The 21,869-nt window shown below is 38.7% G+C and overlaps 1 protein-coding gene across 7 annotated transcripts in view; it reads left to right on the plus strand.

Moving 5' to 3' along the window:
- Positions 1-1,244: 1,244 nt before the first annotated feature.
- Positions 1,245-21,869, plus strand: part of ano3 (anoctamin 3) — a 37,770-nt gene continuing 17,145 nt past the window's right edge. For 4 of the 7 annotated variants that reach the window (XM_051380667.1, XM_051380669.1, XM_051380668.1 and 1 more), the window contains exons 1-7: positions 1,245-1,299; positions 4,674-4,835; positions 16,430-16,636; positions 19,592-19,722; positions 19,881-20,036; positions 20,129-20,229; positions 20,351-20,395. In XM_051380667.1, the coding sequence (XP_051236627.1) occupies positions 1,260-1,299; positions 4,674-4,835; positions 16,430-16,636; positions 19,592-19,722; positions 19,881-20,036; positions 20,129-20,229; positions 20,351-20,395 (842 nt within the window). In that variant the 5' untranslated portion in view covers positions 1,245-1,259. Of the gene's footprint in view, positions 1,300-4,673; positions 4,836-7,568; positions 7,815-16,429; positions 16,637-19,591; positions 19,723-19,880; positions 20,037-20,128; positions 20,230-20,350; positions 20,396-21,869 lie in introns of those variants that run through there. The other 3 variants (XM_051380670.1, XM_051380673.1, XM_051380672.1) reach the window with 2 other exon arrangements.

A 21,869-nucleotide genomic window follows, 5' to 3' on the forward strand; every position in this document is an offset into this window, starting at 1 on the left:
CACTGTAAATACTAACAGCATAGCTTAATAAAATAAGTAAACTAACTTAATCCTCCATAAAACTCTGAGTCTCTTAATCCCACGAATTAAACCCAATTCAAAAATGAACTGTTGAATTTATAAATTGTTTTGAGTGCACTTAAATTTGTGCATTATCTTAAGTATTGGTGATATAATCCCAGCTTGTTCTACGGACTAGTTATCTTTAAATCGGCTTTATATAATTACAAAAATGTAAGCCCCAAAGCTCTAAAATTAATTGGCTACCACTTTGATAATCAATTAGCCTAATTGTAAATATTATTTTTTTTTAGCTGTTTTGAGGTAATGTACTAAAACGGAGTAAATGGTGGTAACATTTGTATAAAGAATATGCATTTAGGTTAGTCTTACTTTATTCAGATAAATTCTGTTAACACATTTTAAATGAGTTTGGAGAAGTGCTGCATATGAGTGTAATATACTTACTAGTTTTAAGTACAATTAACCTAATTTACCATATCCTAACAATAAATTACTTACCTGTACTCAATAAAAAAAAACATTCATGCTTAAATTGTTGGAGTTAATAAATTTAAACTGTTTAAGGCGATCGTTTTCCTCAAACAGATTGAGTTGAACTTTTTCATCAGGTTTTACAGCGCGTACTGAGGGTTAGAGTGCTGTTCATTCACAAATTGCATAATAAATTCAGAGAGGGTTATAATATAGCCGGTTGAAGACATGTCCTGGATTCCTATAATGGGATAGATTCAAGGTAAACGGGGCATAACGAAAGAAAACTTGCTATGGGGACTTCCAGCCAGTAACATTACAATATAAAAATACAGAATAACCAATTCAGGTGAAGAGTCTTTAACCCACATAATAGCAGAGTATGCCAATATAAGTAATCAAATTCAAATCCAACCTTCCTTTGAGAGAGTGGACAGACTCTCTTCTCTTGTAATTTGTCAGTCACTAATGAGAAAGCTCCATGTGAAGAGAGTGATTCTCCATACAGCAGTTCCGTCAAATCAATATTCTACAATCAATAGTCTGAGAGTTTAATGTTGTACACCATTTCACCCGACAACACTACAAACTCCACCCATCCATCTTGCACCGCTGCACTGCTTGGTCTACTTCACAACTCAAAGTGCTGCACTGTGGGAATGGCAGGCTCATGAGATTACACAGCTTTTGTCGTTCGGTCACTCAGAAGTTGTCACCCAGAAACTTATAGATGGGGGATTTGTACTGAAGAGTCGATACATGCAATGGAAGTCAAAGTGTCGCACGCTCTTGGCAGCTCCTCAGGTAGGTTTAACTCACTTTTGAAGGAGGCACACTGAGTTATAGTTGACCTAGGGTTGATGGTAACACTGCAACTAAAATGATTCAGTAGCTACTGAATACTGAATTTGATCTGTTATCTGGATATATTATGTTATTTACTTTACTCATCTTCTAGTTTGTTATGAAGTGTTATGCAGTCAGTTTATTTAAAAGACAATATTCAACTGCTGTTCAACCTGTTAATGTAACATGTTGAACACACCTTCTGCCCTGCAACTTAAATGAAACCATCTTTGTTTGTGATATGTACCTAGCAGACATTATTGGACTACTACTTCTACTACTACTGCTATACTAAAGTACACTTTTAGTGTCTATCTGATGCATATGTTATTTATAAAACTAAAACAGTAAAGTAAAATACTATAAAAGCTACATGTGTAGGTGACGAGTGCAGAAGAGTTCAGTACAATATAAAACATAATAATTATCTACTTGATGTAAAATGATCCTTTAGGACTGATTTATTTATGAAGATATTGAATGAATAAATGAACAGGCAGTCAATGGGGCTATTAGTCAATTACAGTTTTTTAAGAAGGGCACACAGGACCGCAAGACATTTTCATTTCATTTTAAGTGGTTGTGCCTTTATATTAAATAGATTTAAATCGCACCGATCACTTTGTGTGGGTTACATTCTGTTACTGACATGTTTTCATAGGACTCACAGTATTCTCTGTGTAGTCTGTGGTCACAGCCACAGACTGGAGAAAGGAGAGCGTGACAGTTTTCTAGGGAAATCCAGCAAACATGCCCAGCATCATTCAGTTTAATGAGCTCTGTAATGCATGAATGCTGTGGCTTTTATTAGCTTTTCTAAATCATCACTGCCCTAGGCAAAGATGAAAATGGCAGAAACTGTGGTTATGTCCTGATAGCTAATAGGACAGTGTTTTCATCTTTGTTGAGCCATGTGGATAATGTTCAGTGGTGTGCAGAGACTCGGAGAGGGACATGGGGGCAAACTGTGACGTGGTGGCTCTGCTGGAAGCTGGGTGAAGTGTCTACCATAGTATAAATCATCAAGCATTTGAATCTGGTTTAGATCTCCTCAGACTAGCACAGGAGTTGTGCGCAGGAAGCTCCCTGGGAAGACATTTGTGAAAATCTGATTTTAATCCTCTTCTACTTTCTCACTATTCATGAATTTAATGAAAGCATTACAACATAAAGGAAGTTGTGTATTGCATTAGTGACTTCTTTAGGAAAGCAATATTCACTCTCCTTTTCTGGCTGCAGAATATGCAGTTTTACTAAATAACCACCACAAGTTTCACTTTCCTGTCAATAAAAGCCCTCTGTGGTGTTTTGGAGAGAATCTGCAGCAGTCTGCTGGAAGTAAAGATACTTTTTACATAATTTTAATGTTTGCTTCTTAAGGCAGTTTGGCATATCTCAACATTTCTTTTCATCTGAAAGAACCCAAAATTTGATTTCCACACACTGGATTAGAGAAGGAGGCAAGAGTATTATGATTTATGTAGCCTTAAGCAATCATTGTTGACTAATGTAAGCTGTTTAAGAGATGTAAGACACTCCAGGTTGGAGTGCCCATCATGTAATGGAAATGCTGCAGTATAACTGCCCTCCAGACTGGATGTACCCCCTTTAGCTTATATGTATTAAAGAGATAAACACTGATGCCCTTTTTATTCAATTAAGAAGTTGTCGGAGACCTGGCTGCACTCAAACAAAATTACATTTTCTTCATCAGCTGCTGACATTTCCATATTGTAAAGTGTTTATAGGCATACATTTATTGTATTATCAAATCCTCTCAGCTTATCAATAAGCCCAGGATGTGTTTGTGACATTTATTGTCATGGTAATAGTATTTGGCAGCCATTCTGGCCATGGTGCTCGTTGTATATGCTTGGATAAATTACATGGGTAATGGAGTCACACTTTCCTCAACATCTCATTACAGAGTCACGGTTTCTTGAGAGAGGAATTTTGTGATCAGGGCTTTGAAATATATTTGTTTAAATAAATAATCAATGTGCCAGGAAGTACGTGCAGGAAGTACCTGCTCATCAATCGATCTACCTAGTGTCTATAGAGTTCGGAAATCTTCAGGACAGCATATTACTGCACTTAGACTACACAGCTGTAATGGACTAAGCACATTTCAGGGGGAGAGCTTGTCCAGAGCTCTGGTAACCTAAACACAACAATTTCCATGTCACTATTACTTCATTGACCTTCACCTGCAAAGATCTCTGTTAATGGTGTTTGTCAGTGAAGCATCACAGAAAGTTGACTAAGTAATTTTACGTACACTGAACCGACAACAGCTTTAAGAAACCCTCCATTCTTGCATGTTTGCGTTACACAGCCCTCTGGTAGTTATTCTGCCACTGTCATGAACTAAACTGTGCACATTCAAAATTTAGCATTTCAATAAAATACTCAGCATGTCTGGCAGCCGTGTGTTGTCTTCTCCATCAAGAAGAAATGCTAAAGGGAGATGTTGCTGTTGAACCTGCGGAGAATCATTTCTGAGATGTAAAGTACCTCTGAATGTTTGTGAGTCATGTTGTTTGGACTCTGAGTGTTGCCCCGCAGCTCTTCCTGTTGGTCTTAATGAAGCTGAATGTACACATGAGGGAGGGAGCACACATCAGCACACACTGAATGAAAATCTCTGACTGTAGAAGTTATTTTTCCCTTGTAAACCAATTAAAATGTACTATTGTAAGCTAACTTGGTTAACCCTGCCAGTGACCTGTATTTGGGATTCAGAATGGCAGCCTCAATATTATGTAATCAAGCAATTATTACAACACAATGGCTCAATGGATATGTACAAAAAGGACAAAAAGGTATTTGTATCATGCATTAAGCCATTTTCTTCTTATTATGTTGATATTCCCTTTATATACATCCACATTGTCAGAGGAGCAACATTACTTTATCATTTATTTCTTCGTATTTACAACAACAGTACAACAGTGTGTGTTAGTAAGATTATGTGTGTTGTTATTATACATTTCTCTCAGTTAACAGGTTTTAAATAAAACTCTAACCCAGTCAGATGAATTCCAAAGCTGCTTTTGGAAAGCCAGAGATCTTATTGTTACCCATTAGTGTCAAGTAACAGAGGGGTAAGAGAAGTGTTAAAAATGTATGAGGGCAGTAACTTGAGAGGGATAGGTAGGGAGCAGGACTACTGTGATCACCCACTAATTTTACTGATCTGAACAAACAAGCTATTACATTTATCCTCTGATAACCATAAGCAGATTGTATTATGATTCGACTGTAGACTCTCACTATGATCACCACTTTGTGTCTTGTGAACATGTTGTGTGTCTGAAATTTTTGTTTTGCAGGATCATGTCATCAGGACAACTGTATGTTCCTGCCCCTGCTGGACAGTCAGGCCTCCAGCTCCTCTGGAGCCGACAGGCGTGTCCACAACAATCCCACCATCAGCCACTCAGCATCCTGGAGCAGTTTCCACTCTGGAGGCACAGAGTCCGACCAACACTCTGGTGAGTTTGTCAGCAGCAACATATCAAGCATGCATTACATCTAACTAACATCTGCCCATGCTTGTTGGGCATATTCCTGCACACATTATTTGTATATTTGTTTTTATATGTTTATAGTATATTGTTAATATTTAGAAGTTAATCTAATTCCTTGATGAGTATGGTTGGAATATGAATTGTGAGTGTTAATGAGGCTGTCACCATAGATCAATTCATTAGTCATTGAATTGATGACAGAAAATCTATTTGCACCATCGATTTATCATTAAAATCATTTATCAAACAAAACATCTCTGGTTCCAGCTTCTCAAATGTGATGATTCTTTCTCTGTTTTATAACATTGTACATTAAATATATTTGGGTTTTGGACGTTTTGCTCAGCAAAACAAACAATTTAAAGACTTGTGATGGCCATTTTTTAACTTTTTTCTTAAATTTTAAATTTGAATTTGAATTGTATTGAAAGGATAGCCCCTTAAGGTGCGGGGGTCCTAAAGACACAAATACAAAACAAAGCACACATAAACAGTTTTTTAAACACATTTTCAATGACTAAGGTAAAGTTTCGACCCCTGGAAATGTTGTTTGGCAAAGCTAACCATTTTGTTAGCTGCAGGACTATCATTCAGTATGTGGATCTTACCAGAAGTAGTTCACGACTGTATATTCACATGCAGGTTGAGGTGAGTAATGGAGCTCAGCAGTCACTTTTTCTAACCACAAGGTGGCAGTATTTTATTTATCTAAAACCTTGCTCCCTCTGCAGCGCTGTCATCTGACCTACATCTCTAAACTAACAGGCAGGAATGGAGGAGATAAAAATTTAAATGGGACTGACCGTATAAGAGCTGCTTACTTATTTACTGGCCCAGTGGAAGAAATGCATTCGTCTGGTGGCTCAATGACCTGTTATAGGGGGTTGGCACACATAGCCCTGCCACCGGTCCTCAATAAACATCAGAACAGTGGGAGGAGGAGAGGCGTGCTGAGCTGCAAGAAAGCAGATGGTATTTGTATCTATGACAGATGTCAGACTACTCCCCAGAATACCAGCACAGACAGAGTGATACACAAAAGCCGGACCACGGATCGAACTGCAACCTGTGTTATTGTGACACAGTGAAGACTGACCAGATCACAGAAGTCAGTCGTCTGCTCACATAGAAACAGCATAAACAACACAGGGCTTCCCCTCTCTGACAGGATGTCTACTGGTCTGTAACTCTGTGTGGTTGACATTGAGATAAAACCAGTGACCTTGCAGATAAACCACGATAAGATCTCTGCTTGGGAAATACTATACAATTGAAGAACTAAGGCAAACTGATAAGAAGACAGTTCTCACTAAGGTATATGTTTGGCTACCACATACATTTACTGTGTGATTGATAATAAAATGAGTACTACACATATAAATGTTGAAAGCTATCAAAGCAACAGTGAAATGCGCAGCTGATAACAGAGGTGGCAGTAAAGTCAATGTCAATGAAATAAAGAAGCAACCATAAATTCAAACAGATAAATGAAAATAAGGTGACAAAAGCATGGTGGCATAGCAGAGAAATATGTTATTTAAAGAAGGAAATGTATAATTAAACTAAGTATTCTGTATTCTACTCCCCAAAATGACCTGCAAGAACTCTCAATAGTCAAATATAATTTCTTCATTGTTTTAATATTCAGCTATCAAACTATACTGCAGCCGTTTTTAAAAGCCTGTTCAGTTTTCATGACTGATATAACATTTGTTGTGGAGAGGGATCCCCCTGCCACTACAGCAGCAGTGTGTGTGTGTCAGCACAGCTGAGCTGTGAGCCCTGTAGTAGTAAGCATTAGTATTGATTGTTTTGAGTTTTTCTCACAGCCTCACAGTCTTAAATGCCTGCTAAAGCAAATGGTTCAATCTAGAAAACTGGAGAACTTTATTGATGTTTTGGTCTATGTTATTTATAATTGCAGTGGCTGTCAGCCAAACTGATGGCTTCTGTCAAGACTGGATATCGTCATGTGTGTTTTATTTTGAAGATTAGAGGATGTTCAGTGGATTAAAAAAATCTGATGGCCCTTGTGCATGTGAAATCCTTTCTGAAGTTTCTGCAATAACGCACGATATTCTCTGTCTAAAAAGGCTAAAAGCGACTTTTCAAAGTTTTTAAACTAGTGAATTTTCAGTGTTTACTTCAAGGCAGAAACATTACCTGATTATAAAAATATAAAAAAAACACCCCAAAGGGGCTTATAGTGTATTAAATGTGAAATAATACTGACCTAAAAAAAGGATTAAGATTAAAGTATTAATAAATAAAAATGAAATAAATGATAAATGTTTATCTAAATGTTTATCTTTATTACAGGTGCTGTAATATTAACATAATTTGCTAAAAGATCAATTCTTTGACCCAGCAGACTGCATTAACCTGTGTTTTAATTAACACAGTTGCTGTGTGTTTTGCAGTAGTTCCTCAGACGGTGCCATGCCTCGGGGGCGCACGCGGCTTTCAGCACGGGTCAAACAAGATGATTGATGAGCGAATCGATACATGTCCTTGACGGTCCATTTGAGATCTGCTGCCCCTGGTAATTTCCCGCAGCTTATTTTGGAGTCAGTAAATCAGGACGGAGGGAGGACGTGTCCATTTCAGGACCTCCCCTACCGCCCGTCACCATGACAACAGCCGTGGATGGTGGTGGTTGGGGAGCGGAGGAGGAGGAGGAGGAGGAGGGTAGTGGTGATGGTGGTGGGGGGGTGAGAGAGCATGCGGAGCTTAGACAGGTGTTGCTGGGGTTTGCGCATCGCCCGTGAGATCGTTTGGCAGGATGGGAGCTGCGAGAACACCCACGCAACCCCACCACATAGTTTCCCATGTTTTCTGCAGTTTTGCTTCTTGAAACACGGAATTCAATTAACGCAGGAAACCAACTGAACGTCGCAATGGTGCACCACTCGGGCTCGATCCAGTCCTTCAAGCAGCAGAAAGGTTGGTCGCTAATGTGTTCATTTCGCGTCCGGTGATGATTTTTGAATTTTTGAGCTGGGTGTGATCTGTGAGGACTTTTCTTCTCTAGTTAAATAGTTTGTGATGTGAAATGGTACTCAAGAGGCATCGGACTCTCTACTTGCTTTAAGTGTGACGCAGAGTTGGAGGTCTTGCAGCCTCCTCCTCCTCCTCCTGCTGAGATGAAGCGCTTTGATATTTTATCTATTAGTTTATGTTACATTAACTATGTTATTATTGTTAAGCAGCAGGCAACATAGATCCAATTAAAGCAGACATTTCTAAGTAGCGCCTTAAAGTTTGACTTAATCAGGAATTGTTCAAATTTAGACACATCATAAGCTATTTAAATCACATTTAATAATAATACAGTGGATGCTTGCATGATTGGATGACCTTTCTTCACAATTCAAGCAATGCAGATCCTGTAAAGATTGTTTATGAACTTGCAGTGATTTGAACTGCGCTCACAGTCATATGTCCATATGCATCAGCTTTCTGCTTAAACACTCACAGCAGTGTTGGTAGGCTACTCCAATAAAAGAATGATATTGTGCATGCTGTGCTTCGAGGAAAGACACGAAGTGCTCCATGCAAATATACAAATCTGTTGAGGAGCATTCAGAGTCAGTTTGTGCTGAAGTAGACTGTCTGTGCAGCTGTCAGAAATAGCTGCACAGACACTTTGAGGTTTTGAGGGTAATAAAGAAATGATTTGAGGCTGTTAAAAGTTCCTCCAAGACAGTGAAATAGAAAATGCATCTCCACTCAGCAAGAAATTGAAAAAGCAACAAGAGACATTAAACTCATTTTGTGCCTTTTGTTGTCCATTTGGCATCTTTCAATTTGGACCGGCAGTAACTTGTACTGTAAAAGAAAGATAATTGGTCTCCAAACACTGGAGCAAATTTCTTCAAATCTAGTAACTGGAGACTTATCAAGTCATTAATCTGTGTCTTCCGTTGCAGCTAGATTGCATGACTGTGCCAGTATTGATTTTAGACCGTAAGTAGGGCTCTTTAGAAAACATTAGCAATTCTTTAATACTTGTGTGAATTATTAATGTGATGGCTGTCTAAATTTAGAAGAAGTGAAGAAACTTTCTTGTTTTTATGCTGAGAGATGCACATAAATGGGTAGCAATGACCTCTTTTTGTTTATGCACCTGGCTGAGGAGGATGAAAGGGTCTGTCCCCTGGTTTCTGATGAGAGGACGCAGAGCCGAGCAGTTAGAGTAGAAATCTCATGACTGAGGGGTTTCCTGCTGAAGAGGCTGTTAGCTTGTCTGCTGCAGCTCATTTCATTTAATGTCTCTTTGCTGGTGAAAACAAACAGACAATGACCTATATGCACAATATGGACTGTACCATGTGAATTGATAATGGGTTTGTTTTTATGATCATCTAAACAGACTTTTATTATAATTGTATTGTTTTATTGTATTTTTTATTGTGTAATTGTGTTCTATTCAACAATTCTTTCTATATTTCTTTATTAGAGGAAGTACTGGGTTATAATATTATACAGTAAAACAATATTTTAAATGGCAGAGTGAACCACAACCCGGACTACGGGCTTGAGGGCCCACTCAATATTTCAGTGATAGCTAAGTGCACCATTAAATTGAAGGCAAAAGGGGTGAATGTTGGCTCACAAAGTCCTGCTGAAGCAAAATTCAGAAATTATACGGCACTTCCTCAAACACAATCAGCAGCACCCTATGAGAGCTTTAAAAGGCTTGGAGCTGAAAGTGCTCGTTCACCATTTGAAAGCTGAATGGAGCTTTGTGTTTCTGTAGACAGAAGGGGGAAAGGATTTGTAGCTGGAGCCAAGCCATTATTGCTTCATAGGTAATCACTGAAATCTGAAAATCAATAAATATAAGAACTGGAAGCCCATATAAGTGCGTTTATGTCAGAATTAAATTTCTCTCCAAGTTTCCCTTAAAAGCTGCTGAGCTGCAATTAGAAAACATTTTTATTTTTATGGGCGACCCCATAAAACTCATCCCTCTTTCTCCTCTCCCTTCCCTGTCTCTCTCTTCTGTCTTAACACACATCATTATTGTCATCATTAATTCAAAACAAAAGGAATGTATGTATATGTAAATGTGTATATACAGGTTTTATCTATGTTTTAAACATATGATGACGGTAGATATGCTTTTTCTTCCTGATAAAAATATATCTCTCATTTGGTATAAAGTAGAAAATATGGCCACATTTAGCCTTCAAATCAAAAATGACTCACAGCCATCTGATATTACTTCCCAGGATTTGAGTGAATTTCAAATGTTCTTTGGCAGACGAATCATAAACTCAGCATGTTGATGAAAGTTATTGATGCACTGAACGCTCAAAATCTGCCAGGAAGTATTTGCTTTGAGCATATCAAGACTTAAATTTAACTCGGGTCTACAATAATCGCTATAATTTTGATAATCAATTAATCCATCAAGTAATTTTTCAAGCAAAAATGACAATAATGGTTGGTGGTTCCAGGTTCTCAAATGTGATAATTTGCTGCTTTTCTTGGTGTCACATGATAGGTTTTTACCACTGTTTTATAGACCAAACGGTTAATTCATTTTGAGAGAGGAAATCATTTGCAGATTAATCAATAATGAAAATAATGGTCAGTTGCAGCCTCATATTATCCTGCACCCTCATTAGCAGCATTTACAGCCAACTTCTCCTTTTGTTTCTAAAGAATCGTTATCAAGCAATATCCTGATCATCTTCCACTTAAAAAAGTTTATGTATTAATTATTTATTATTTTGTAAGAAATGTGTGTGTGTGGCCACCTGTCCTCTTATGCAAGCAGGCAGATGGTTTTATAGATACAGACATTAATTTCAGGACAGATTTGGGATCACATATACAGTGTCATCTGTCATTTCAACAGGCTACTGTAGAATATTAGGCAGATATCAGTTTTATGTAAGATGAGTTGATCCACGTTTTGTAAAACATGCCTTTTTTTTTAATCTCTTATAAGTATAGCATACCCAGTAGACAGTAAACAGTTTACAAAATGACACAACAAAGAGGCTGTTTTGTTCTGTGTGTGTGTGTGTGTGTGTGTGTGTTTATAGTCTGGCAGTGACCAGCTTTAACACTTTCACAGTCTTTAAATAGTCAGCGGTTGTTTTGTTGCTAGGTTATAAGAACAATACAGGCAGAAGTTCTGTTGGAGATCAAAGTTATGCTACAGTTTAATCACGTCTGCAAAACACACAGATTCTGGTGACTTGGTGGCACAGTGGAGCTAAAATGTGGTGAACTTTATGCTTGATATTGTTTACTGAAGGCTGATGAGGTGAGTACGCATAGACACAGAAGAAGCTTTGCAGAAAATCCTGTGACGTAGTAGAAATCACAAGCAATCAGGGGGCATAAGAAGATAGTGTGACGTTAAAGGACCAGGAGAAAAATTGTGAGAGAAAAGCGAGATATTTAATCTGCTCAAATGATGCAACCCAGAGGTTGTGCCAGGATTGTATAATGAGGTCCTGAACTGTTTAAACCATGGGTAAAAATTGCCATCTGCTCTGAGGTGCGTTCACGGTCAGGCTGCTGGGCTCGGCTGCACGTGATAGACATGACAACAACTTCCAACACTGTGAAGCAATAACTATCTTAGGCTGTTTACACTTTGATATCAAAGTTAATTTTCTGTTGATTGATGCATGTCCAAAAATCATAATTACATCCACTGTGATTCAATGTTGTAAAATATAAAATATGCAAATATCCTAGGGGGAAAATACTTCTAGTTCTTCTAGTTCTACTTCTTTCTAGTCATTGCATAACACGAAGCTGCGTTCTTCTTCACTGGTGGTTAAAAACAGCCTGCTCCTGTAATTAGATGCTTCATCTTTTAATCACACATATATTAGTTTCAGGTCAAGTCAGTAAGCTATTTTCTGATATTAACTTTGCATTCATTAGCTTCAATATATTGTCACTGTAGCCAGTTAAGACTTTGTTTGTAATATAAGAGAACCAGCTATAGCAAAACTGTATGAAATATCAAAAATACCTCTTTGTGCCTAGGTCCAGAGATTCCCTGTACCAGATTTCTTGACAATTGCTCAAAATTTGTAGTGATAAAACAGATTTGGACAAAATTCAAAATGATGGAAAATCAAACCCAGTGCAGATGTGTATCACTTATATGAAATAAAGTAATTTTGTTTTTTGATGAGTTACAGGCTAAAATGTAAAGCTTGTTGTTATAGCGCCACCATCGGGCCAAATTGCACCAAATTTGATATTGCACTCCCTTGGGTCCTTCACCCTCCACACGAAACAGACAACCAGACAGGCTTCATAATCAGACAAATGGTCCAAGAAACATTACTTAAGTTTAAGTGGACTTTTATCCTTATTTGTTATTCATATGTGGTCATCAAGAATTATTGGTGTGCCTCAAGTACTAACCATGCAACATAAGATATGAGCTGAATATTCAGTGGCTGCTAATGATATGGTTCTAAGCACTCACTGTGAACTCAGCTCCGTCTATGTGTTCTTTGATATGATGCCAGGCGGAGGATGAAACACACTCTTATTGCTTGGAGAACGATTGTTCGGGAGAGGCTCCTGGCCTCGCCTCAGTCCTGCCTCCACGTGATAATTTTTTATAAATGCACTGCAGCAGTGTTTTGGACTTGCTTCTCTCAGCGTGTTTTTCCTTAGTAGCCCACTCTTTTATTGCAGGGATCCCCTGAACTGCACTCTGTAGGGGGGAGGCAATTATGATTTGTGTTACGCTTAAAAAGGTCCTGATGCAGAATGTTACCGAGTCGAATGCTGTGACACTGAAAGTGCTATGGGGCTGAACATGGATGAATAATTGAAGATATAGAATAAGGAATCATAGAGGGAAACGGCCCAACAGCCCACTGACCTGAATACTCAGTTTGCTGCTTTGTGCAACATCCCTACAGATCGTGTCTTGATGCTTTAGTTTCTGCTCAGGTTTCTCACAGTGATTGAGGACAAATGTGACTCAAATCAAAAGTAATGTGTGTTTCTACTCTTATTGGACAGTTTTACCTCATTTTCACGGCATTGTTTTGCTTCCTGTGATATCTGACAGCTTGCGATTGATCATAAAATCCTTGACGTTTTTTAAATTAAACATTGGTTCTTCCAGCTGGCTCAGATTGGCGACTCTCCCACACAGACACACTTGTACACTGCCAGGGATGAGCTCACTTTTTATGAATAATCAAGAAGAGCATAATGAACAAAAAAAACACAACCTCTCATTTGCATTTTTATGTTTGTCACAAGCAGAAACATGTGTAGAGACACAGTACAGAGTATACGGCCACAATGGTATATTATATTCAATATCATACCCACACACATGCACAGAACCAAAACAAAATCCTTTTAATCTCACATCACAAGACCGTCATGGACAAGCTGCACAGGAGAGATCCAAATCCCAGATCACGACCTTCCCTGAAGCTCGTCCAGCTCCCCCTCGGATGAGCCTGAGTGGGTGTTTGTGAGAGCGCACTCTGAATTGTCGTCAATGCCTTGTGTCACGCTGATGCCGAGAAAATTTTGAGGTGTTTTTTCCCGTAACACCTCACAGCGAGCATCCACTCCCTGGGCCTCTTGATCTGTTTTCTTTTTTGATTCGCCTCTAGGGAATCACACACACTGACAGCCACAGACTCCCATACCAACTAGCGCACACACACAGACACATGCACATACAGTCCATGCACACACACAGGATTAACTTTCTCCTGATAAACCAGTTTTAGCCCGAGCACAGCGAGATTAAACACAGGATTTCACATTAGATGAACCCTTTATATATATTTATATAGACTTACACAATCGTTACACAAAGACTGTCTTCAGAATGTTCTGCACAACTGCTCTGACAGTGGGACAGAGTTCACAGACTCTGCCTGCATGAGAAAATGAAGCTAAAGCTTTGGAACGGGGTAATGATCATCAGATAACCATTATTATATCCTTAATATCCACAGAAGCTGAGAGATTTGGACAGGGAATTTTCTTTTTCTTTTTTTTTTATCTGCACATGCTCTGAAATTTCCATGGAAGCAATTTCACACAACACCAACCCCAGCCAATTTGTGGGTCTATTTTAAACTTAGAGAGTCCTTTGGGACCACCGAGCCTCACCCTTTGGGATTATCTAGACTACCTGGAGTCCAGTAAATGTACCTTTTTTGACAATATATATGTGGCTACTATACAGAAATCATTCTCTGTACGTATTGATCAGCATAATGGAGAGAAAGTGGGCAGGGATATTAAATAAGGGTACATACACTCTACAGATCAATCCTAGGAGACTGTAAAAATGATGGCACTTTCTGGTCTCTTGAGTGGAAGCTCACTGCTCGCACTGTTTTACCAGCCAGTCATAAAGCTTGCTGTGTTTTCTTGTGAGAGAAACCTTCTTGCTCACTGGGCCACAAAATCTCTGGTTTCTGATATGTCATTGTGAATGCAATTGGCACAGTGTGACTCTTTACATAATAATAACCCTGTAGCTCAGACTTGAAATATTGGATTTAATGGAATTGATTGAAATCTAAAAAACGCAGAGGGTCTGACTGATTGTGTACACCATAAAAATAATTAAAGCACTGGGGAATCAAGCTTACATGGACAAGATTTATTTAAAGTGTACTCATGTCGTATTTTAGTTAGTATGAGTATTCATACTTTTATATTTAAAAGACTTTAAGCTCAAATGTTTTTTTTTTTTAATCTGTCCCTTGAGTAACAAGCAGTTTCAACGCAGAATTTCTACAATTTTCCCATTTTCAATTATTCATTGTACAGCTTTTAGCTAGAGATCACAACTCTCATTTATTTCATATCTGTTGGGCTGCACAGGAAATAAACAGTGTGATTAGTGGTTCCCCTGGGCCCACAAGCTCACATCTTTAACTGGCTCCATTCTCACCCAACAGCACTGGGAAATCCCATTGAGATCAATGTCGCGAGATTGAGTTATTGCGCAGCTTGCAGCATGGACCCTCAGGAAGCAGAGGGTGAATTATCAATGCAGCTGAACATTTCAGGAAGGTCACTGAGAGAATTCCTCACTGTCGGTTAAAGGAAGTCACATTCCAATTTGAGAGAGAGCGCCTTCATTTCATGAATAAATATGTCAGGAGCTGCAGAGCTGGAGCTGCTGCCTGGTGTGAAGGTCGGGTGCAATGTCCTGCTTCCATTGCTGGACGTTCATTATCGTTATTAACCTCTGAGTTTCTCTTTACAATTCGTGATAACGGTAGCTTTGAATCACCCATTCAACAATCTGTCAGCCGTCTAGCACCATATTGCTCTTTTACTGCTGAAATCACCTTGAAAATGACCTCTGCTGGTATTAATAAAACAATGACATGCTAATGAGAAAAGCTCTATAACACTACAAGGGATTGCAGTTATTACATGTATCCATGGTAAATTGGTTGCAGCACTGACGATCATATTGATGTAGCTTTAGTTTTAATGCACTCCACTATGAAGGATAGATATTATCACCGCTACTGTAGCCCATAAAACAATGGACAAGTTGATGACTGAAGTGATTTCTCCCTCTTTCCTTTCACTCCCTTGGTTTCAGTTCATGCAACAAACAAATAAACAACAAAAAATTAAAAATAGAACAATAAAAGCAATAATTTTATGTGCACATGCTGCTACTATTACTATAAAGAAACTGATTACTAACCGTTATGGGTTTATATGGAGTTCTAACTTTGGCCTGAATATACATGACTGAATATTCAAAATATAATATGCATAAATAACAGTGAATTGAGTGCTTTAAAGTGCTGAAGTCGCATTAGCTTGTTGGCATTATCTGCTCCATCCTAGAGGTACTCCAGTGATTTAGTATTTCACTTTCATAAAGTTCGAGCGCCCCTTTTATGCTTCACTATCACTGGGGCTCATTAATCAGCTGTTTGGCTACCAGCTGACTTGTAGCATCCAATCTTACTCATGCAAATGTACAGTACAGCCATAATGAACTCATACTCCTCCCCGACTACTCCGGCAATACCTTCATTTTTCATTTGCCACTGTAGGTCATGTCACTGTGTTTTATTATAATTTGAGATAATTTTTTATGCCTTTATGTGAAAGGGACAGCTTGAGATAGGCAGGTGAGCTATGAGGCAAACCCATGTAATACCTTTTTTAATATTGTTGACTTCAGTAAGATTTAACGTCATGTTTGTGTGTTGGGTAAATTAGTTCTCCCAGCAGAGTAAGTAAGTAAGTCAACTTTATTTATAAAGCACCTTCCAAACCCAGAGTTACAGCTATACAATGCAAACATTAGAAAGTTAAAACAGGAGAACTTCATCAAGAACAGAGCATAATCAGTGTAACCGTCAGTGTAACCATGCAAACATACTATAAATGTATAAATATGTAAATATGTATATATATTTCTTTCACAATTCAGCTACAGAACCTTATTTTCCTTATTTATTTTCCTTTATCTTCTTTCTGTATTTTATACATTTTTAAAGTGACTCGGAAACAAACCTCCACTCTCCCTCTGTTCCTCTCATCCTCAGGCATGCACACCAGCATCAGCGAGATCCTCAAGGAGAAGAGCCTGAAGCCATCTCGCCGCAGCCTGCCCTGCCTTGCCCAGAGTCAGACTCATCCAATCAACCTCAACCACTTCCTGTCTGTGCCTCTGAGCCCGGAGCCCAAACCAGAAGTCGAGGTTCTGAGTCAGAGCATCAGCACCTCTTGCAGCCTCCTCCCCCCACAGACAGGTCAGTCTGCTGAGTGGAACTTACTAACATCTTCCAAAACCCATTAGTGGATAAGATGCTTCAGTCATGAGAGAGTGGCTGCATCAGTGTGCATCACTGATATTTGTTGATTTTAACATTTACCTTGTAGACCTCTGCAGTGGTTTGTCAAGGTAACGTAAGACGAAATAAAAATTAACTTTAACTTGAAAGGAAATTACTTGTAATAGCATATTCTGCGTCAAAGGAGGCTCATATTAGGTTACATGCTGGTTTGCAGAATTTCAACCACCTCTATCATTTTCATATATATGTTAGTTTTAATTTGCAAAGATTATTTTAATGTTTGCTTGACAAATGTAAAGATTGCTGTTTTTTTTTTTTAATCAATGTACCTGCAAGTTTTGCACATTACCTGGTGTATACGGCTGATAAATGCTAAATAGCACTGAACTTATTATGAACTTGTCATGAACCAGCTTTGTGTTCAGCACTTTCGGTGTTGAAGGTCTTTTTCATGATGTGTGTTTAACTCATTTTTCTACTCTATTTGGATACCAACAAAGAAGCCTTTTACAGCAAACCCACATCATATTTGCAAACGATTAGTGTTATTCTGTTCAATTTATTTCTGTGTATGTTGTGCATTGTTACTGGTGACTGCCATCATTGCCTGCATTGTGCGTATAATGAACCTCTCCATACTCTGACACTGACATTTATGGCATGATATTGATTGAGTACATTGTGTAAATGCTGCAGTCACATGTGTCTGGTGCACTTTCAGAGGCAGTGAGATAGTACGGGGGGAGAACGCAGTTGCAAGGAAAATAATAAATCTCTGTATGGACTGGTCAAATGGAAATGCCTGTTGGAGAGGGAAAATTATGCATCTTCAAGAATATTCTGAGGCCATTGACAGTGAGGACTCTATTTTTGTCACAACACAAAGAAAATCAGCAACAACAAGTTGGCATTTTCCTGACCTTGAAAACGCCCTCTGTCCGACTCTTGGGTATTTCTCTGCCTAGTGCAGTGTGCAAACGTGGGAAGAGAGATGTAGTTTCATGCAGATGAGGCAGCACAAGGTGAGCTGTTGCTATTTTGGTGAAAACTGGCTTTTTGACGTTGTGCTGAAAATAGACGTCTGAGGAAGAGATCTATTTTCTCTTGGCCTGAGGAGGATGTAGACAGAAGGAGAGAGAGAAGACAGACCAAGCAATGTGGGGTCGCTAGACAAGGACATGATCCTTCACCAGCTTCCCACCTGTGTCCACTGACAGATGTGTGTGATGGGTCTAGGCTGGATGCTCTGCTGCTGGAGAATGAACCCAAAATGTGACCTTTATTTAGTCGAACTGTGAATGTACTAATGTCACTCATTAATTATACACCAGAAATATAATGTAATTATAAACAATGGCAGTTCCCGCATACGTGACTCCTTAATGTGTTAAAACACAGCCTGATCCAGCAGTGTAAGTTCAGACTGCTTTCAGATTCTTTACAGCACCCTATGTTGCCCAAAGGTCTGAGTCATTTTTTAGCACAGTTGACACTTTTATCTTGGCTGTATTGGCTTCCCATGTAGAGGAAATTCACATTACACATCACCACAATCAATTCTGTAAACTTTCAGGACTACATCTGTGTACTTTTTATATTAGCTATATATACTGAATGTTTCACAGCATTCATTCTGATATTTTAGATTATTTGTGGTGAGTAATAGATATATTCTTCGATTTTATCACTCTAATGAAATCAACAGCATGCAGCTATGGATACTATTCTCTAGAGATATAGTCATTGTAAAGATGATCACACTGCTGAGTTATGATCTTAAAATAGACTGAAGACAGAAGGACAGTTTCCTCTACAGTCCCAGCCTGCATCAGGGGAGAAAATAAAATCAAACTAAAGGAAGAAAGAAAAAAACGTTCTGTCACTGGCAGTGATTTTCCATTAAAACTAAATTATTTCTGCCAACGGCCGAAAAATGTGTTAACACACACTAAAACACATTGTTGGCTAGAAACTCTAATTTAACTTCACTTAGGTAATGGAGCTGTTAAGTCTTGATGCTATGGTAATTTGAATGAAGTGCTTGGAAAAAAACAAGCTTGCTTTGTCCTCAATACATGAATTTGCAAGAATAAAAATTGATAGTTGATTGTTTGTTGGAATAATTTAGATTTCTTCCACTTGGTTTCTGCACAGCAGTATAAAAGGGTTCAGACTGTAGTCACACCAAGCTGATCTGGTGGTTGTGAAGTAGACACATTTGACTGGAGAAATGAAAAAATGAGTCAAGCTGTGTTGGAGAAGACATGATGTGTGCTGTACTGTGAAATGATAAGTCTCCCTATAGCTATAGGATGCAAACTCTGTATTGTGATCACATATTATGAGACTTAGCCATACAAAATGCCAGATAGATGGATTGCTGTACCCAGTAAATCGATTTTCCTCCTCTTAAATGTAATAGATACCACATACCACTAAAAATGGAAAAGCTTCCATGTGTTGTGGTGCAAAGAGTTATTGTTTGTTGAGTAGGCAGCCTTGTTCCTGTTTGTGCCTCAGAAAGGTAATCTGATAAGGTTTCCAGATATTGCGCTTCTAGAGCAGTTTGATAATGAATTCTTGGTACAGTCTTGATTGTCTCACAGTGTGGGTTTAATTTATTTGTGCACATCAGAGGGATATGCATAAATATTCAGGCAGGAAGGAAACACGATTGGCCCTCTTTCAACATAGATGCATGGATCTGTTAAACTGCATCAAGGTGTTGCTCTCAAGCAGGCGCCCACATTAAATAACTTGGATTTTATTAAGCTCTGATCTAATTCCATTGTTGGCAGTTGGATTAACGAAAATATTGACTTGAGCAACAACAAAAAGACTTAGTGCAGATAGGATACTTTGTCAGAAGTTCAATAACCATCTCACTGACCATGCTGTGTCTGTTTGCAGCAGAGGATGGCAAGGATCACTACGTGGAGGAGTCTGAGGCGACTACGTGTGAAACAAGGGCAGATGAGTCATTTCTGCTACAAAAGCCTGTCACCCGTGCTAAATTAGAGGCCCGCACAGATTCACTTCAGGTACCACGTTCCCACTAATCCACAGATATTGCCACCAATGTTCACAATGTTACACTGCAGTTTTTTTTTGTCACTGAACCACTGAGGCACATCAAGCTTTAGTAGTCGTGTGTTTAAGCATCTAGAATTCAGAGGTGAAATGTTGTTGTTGTCTACAGGGAAAGAATCCAGCTCGTTCCTCTGGGCTGTTTTTCCGAGAAGGGAAAAAGCGCATTGACTACATCCTCGTTTACAAGAAGTCCAGTCCACAGGTGGAAAAGAGGTGCACTTTTGAGAAGAATCTACGTGCTGAGGGTCTAATGCTGGAGAAGGAGGTAAAAAAATGGTTTGGTCTTAAAAGACTTTTGTCAGCCAGATATTTCAACTTAATTCTCAAACTATCGTGTTTGTTTTTTGATTTTGAAAGCCCTCGTTGACAAACAACGACATCATGTTTGTGAAGGTCCACGCTCCCTGGGATACGCTTTGCAAATATGCAGAGCAGATGAACATCCGAATGCCTTTCAGGTAACCATTAAAGTTACAGAAAAAGATTGGACCTTTAACTCTTGAAAGTGTTCAGGTCAGCTTTTTCAGTGGCAGGCAGCTTTATAAATCTCTCTAACCTTTCGTGTTTTTCTCCTCTCAGGAAAAAATGTTACTTTACAGACTGGAAGAGCAAAACCTTGGGCAGGTAAGTGGATTTAAAGTATAGGACAATTTGTTTCTGTTGCTGTCTGGGGGCAGCGAGCTGGATGTTTCACTGTCTTTAATGGGATTCATGAGTAGCTGTGAGGCCTGAACCATAATGTAAGCTGCGGATGGTGTTTTAAAGGCACACTGTGCAAGATTTTTACCTTAATATAACAGTTTCGAAGTCATTTCGATGGTAAGCAGGAGAGGGACACCGTTGGCAGAACCAGCAATGCAAGTCTGAAAGGTGATGTCCCGCCAAATCGAGATCGAGATCGAAATTGTGATCGAGAATCACAATTTGCTTTACGGCACAACGTCACATACATCAGCGACATAAGAAGCAGCCTCAATGGAAGACACTAGCAGGCACTCACTTAGACATCTTCGGAGTCTATCTTTGCCTGTTCGATGTCCAACGCTTCCATCCTACTGAACATGTACCAGTATACAGGGAGAGGGGATCAGGCCGTGAGTGCAGAGACGCAGAGCCGTATATAGAGACGGCTCTGGTGAGTTACAACAGTTAATGTTAAATACAAGTACTCCACAGCGACTCTAGGGGTAGCTGTTTGACAAAACCGGAAAACTGCATGGTATGTCTTTAAGATTGAAGTTATCAGTCACATCAGTGAGGGAACGCAAAAAGATAAAGTTTGAGTCAAACCGTCATTGTCCTTTTTTAACCAACCACTGAGTGAATATTAATGAACCCAGGATTAATCAACCATTTCCACAGACTGTGTGTAAATATACAGTGATTACATAGTCTGTGATTAGATTTTTAAATTGGAAAATCACTCCCTGTTGATCTATTGATTACAAGCAATCATTGAAAAATAATTAAGTGCAGTTGGTTTTTCCAGTATTTATAAATACGAGAATCTTTTTAACAACTTTCCAACCTTTTTAAAAAACCACAGCCTCCAATGTGTACAATACTGTACCTCACACATTGATAGTGCTTCTTTATAAGATACTACTAGTCTTTCAGTCAAATAAATGTAGCTGCACGGGCTCATTTGCATACTATTTTTAGACAGATGCTCTTGCGCTTTGATGTGATGTTCAAGTGTTGTCCAAGCTCTGCACAGGACTCTGAATTTCCATCTCTTTATCTCAGTGGATCGTTCCAGTGAGATACAAATAAAAAAACACCCAAGAACATTTATTATTTTTTAATAACTTTAACTTAAGTTAGGAGTGTTAAGTGTAAGTGTTTCTCGTTTAGTCATACATATTTAATGTTAAAGGGAAATAGTTTTCAGGGGCTGTTAACCTGAAGTTCATGCACTGATGTTTGAACCACAGCAATGATGGTTTCATGTATAAGCTTTGAATGAGCCCTTCCCTTGTAAAACTTTGAATAGGCAACAGTTAGTGAAGTGTGATATTACTGTTCTTGAAGGAGTGCTGGTTTTTATCCATTAAACTGCAAACATGGTATAACTCATTTCCTCCATCATTTGAGCTTA

Source organism: Dicentrarchus labrax, unplaced genomic scaffold, assembly GCF_905237075.1.
Source record: "Dicentrarchus labrax unplaced genomic scaffold, dlabrax2021, whole genome shotgun sequence".
Taxonomy (NCBI): domain Eukaryota; kingdom Metazoa; phylum Chordata; class Actinopteri; family Moronidae; genus Dicentrarchus; species Dicentrarchus labrax.